Source organism: Papilio polytes, unplaced genomic scaffold (genome assembly GCF_000836215.1).
Source record: "Papilio polytes unplaced genomic scaffold, Ppol_1.0 DF821511.1, whole genome shotgun sequence".
NCBI classification, from domain to species: domain Eukaryota; kingdom Metazoa; phylum Arthropoda; class Insecta; order Lepidoptera; family Papilionidae; genus Papilio; species Papilio polytes.
In genome coordinates, this window is record NW_013527693.1 from 2,334,559 (window position 1) to 2,336,983 (window position 2,425).

General features: G+C 32.5%; 1 protein-coding gene across 1 annotated transcript in view; it reads right to left on the minus strand.

The window, feature by feature from the left end:
* Positions 1-2,275: 2,275 nt before the first annotated feature.
* The window catches only part of LOC106108440 (clustered mitochondria protein homolog), a 28,629-nt gene continuing 28,479 nt past the window's right edge, over positions 2,276-2,425 (minus strand). Inside the window, exon 19 of the mRNA XM_013289606.1 lies at positions 2,276-2,419. Within this exon, the coding sequence (XP_013145060.1) occupies positions 2,276-2,419 (144 nt within the window). The remainder of the gene's footprint in view (positions 2,420-2,425) is intronic.

The following is a 2,425-nucleotide window of genomic DNA, read 5'->3' on the forward strand; positions in this document are numbered from 1 at the left end:
CGCCCGCGCCCTCGCGCTCGCAAGTGACAATACAGTGCAGTGATAGTGCAGTGACAGTGATACCAGACATGGGCTTCCCCAGTCTATGATCTAAGGGGCTAGTAGTAGAAAAACTGACAAGTCTCGAGTTAATTGAGGTATCTAACAATTGTAAGGGAAATAATTTGTAATTTATATTAACCACTCTAAGCTGCCACAATGACACTAGTGATGTGTGCAGGACATCGCAACATCACAATGATGAGAGATTAAAGGAATAACTTTATCTTTGGATTTGTATAATTTTGTGATATTTTGTGTACCTTTTATGTTGCTTAATCCTGGAGATTATTTTAAGTAATGCATCATAAGCGTTTAAATAAAACAATACATAAAAACGAATGTTTTATTAGTATCTACGAACAGCGCCGTATTTACATTGTGGTTATATTGTTAAAGAAATGTAACAATAACAATATTGCATGCACATTGGATTATTTGCATATAAAATGCGCTTATTACAACATAACATTTCCACTGAACCATTAAATTATCACAACACTATATGGTAATTTAAAAAAAACGCAAGTCAAATGCACCCTTGTATTATTTTTGTAATTATAAGGTTAAAAGGATATAATTTAATGAAAAAAATAAGGGCAATTTAAGACTGGTTACTGTTAATTTAACGATTTAACACAAGATTTTAAGCAATAGCCTATTAAAAGCCGGAACAACTATCATTAACACAAATACAAAAGCGGGAAAATAAAATATGTATTATGTTTCAGAGAAAAACAATTTTACTAGAGAAATAATGTAGCGGATTTAATAAAATTATCAATAGCATTTCAATATAATATCTGACTTCAGTTTTTTTTCAAGATAAATTAATTCCAGTAATATATTTGATAAATGACATTTTATAACAGCATATTCAAATGTTACACTACGATATCCTACACTGTACCTACATCATGAAAAACTTTTTTAGCACCTTATAATAAAGGCATATAATAACAAAAGCATCAAATCCCCACTTTTTAATAATAATATTTAATATTGCTAATCCATTGTCATAGAAATAATAATAAACATTGTACAAGATAATTTTCAAATTTGATCAGATACCCATTAATATTTTCATAGTTTTTCTGCATTTGTTACAATATGCATAAATTACCGATGATTTTCATAATAGATACAAGTTACAAGGAGACAAGTCTTTATCGATAAATATATGTAAAACCACAATATTTAGTGGTAACATTTAATATCTTTACACTGAGTATTGTTAAAGAGGCTATTCTTTAATTAAGCACATATTGAACAATACTTACTATTACAATAAAATTGTGATTAATTTACATCTAGACAGTGTTTTGATTAAACCTTTAATTTGTGTTGCATCAAGAAGGCAAGCGGCGTAGACGTACACACGATATCACAGACTAACGGAAACTATACCTCGGGGAACTTACACTACATTATGGCACTAACACTGGACCACAAAGGAAACGGCCAACTAATAATGCTTATGGACCTGCACTTCGCTGACACACAAAATTTCCATAAAGGCTAAATAACAGTGAAACTGAAATCAACACACTTGTTACATTTCAATGACAATATAATCACATCTACGTCTATGGGCATTTCAACAATATATTCCCGCACTATGACAAAAAAAAAAGAAATAATACTAGATATAACAATTGATATAATTCATTTTGTGTTTGGAGAAAGAGAATGGCAGTAGCACCAGTGGCATGACAGAACGCGCGGCCCCGCGACGCGGGTTCACAACCGAAACTTATTGCTATACTACACCATTGCACTACGCTGGCTGTCCGTGAATTTGCGACTCTCCAATTGAGGCAAAACCAAATTAAACCACATTATTTTTGAGCGAAATAAAGAATCCCATCGCTTTAAAACCTAATTCATTATACTTTTTATTAAAAAATAACGCTTAATTAAATTTGATCAAAATAAAATCATCGAAAATTTTACTAACAAAAAAAAATTCTACATCAAACCTTAGCACACTATCAACTACGGCATACATTCATAGATAAGGAACAATATCATCAATCGATAATTTAAAAATAACGTCCGCCTTCAACACCGAGCACACACAAACACATGTCGATATTGTCTTGTACGGCTACACTACCACTTTTTCATAGCATTGTGATTTTTAAACAACAATTTTTTTTCTGGATTGTATGTTACAGATGGCATTAATTTAATATGAAATCGATAATAACAAAATAATCTGAATTATTTCAAATGTTTAAACAGTATCTCGTATGTTTTGTTCCGTGATGCGCGCGTACGTATTGAGCGAGGCCACGCCCCCGATGACGTCACGCGCGTGGCAACGCTCGGCAACGAGTAGTGGTGAGTTGGTTGTGTGTGCTCGGCTAACTAATGCTAACTGTAG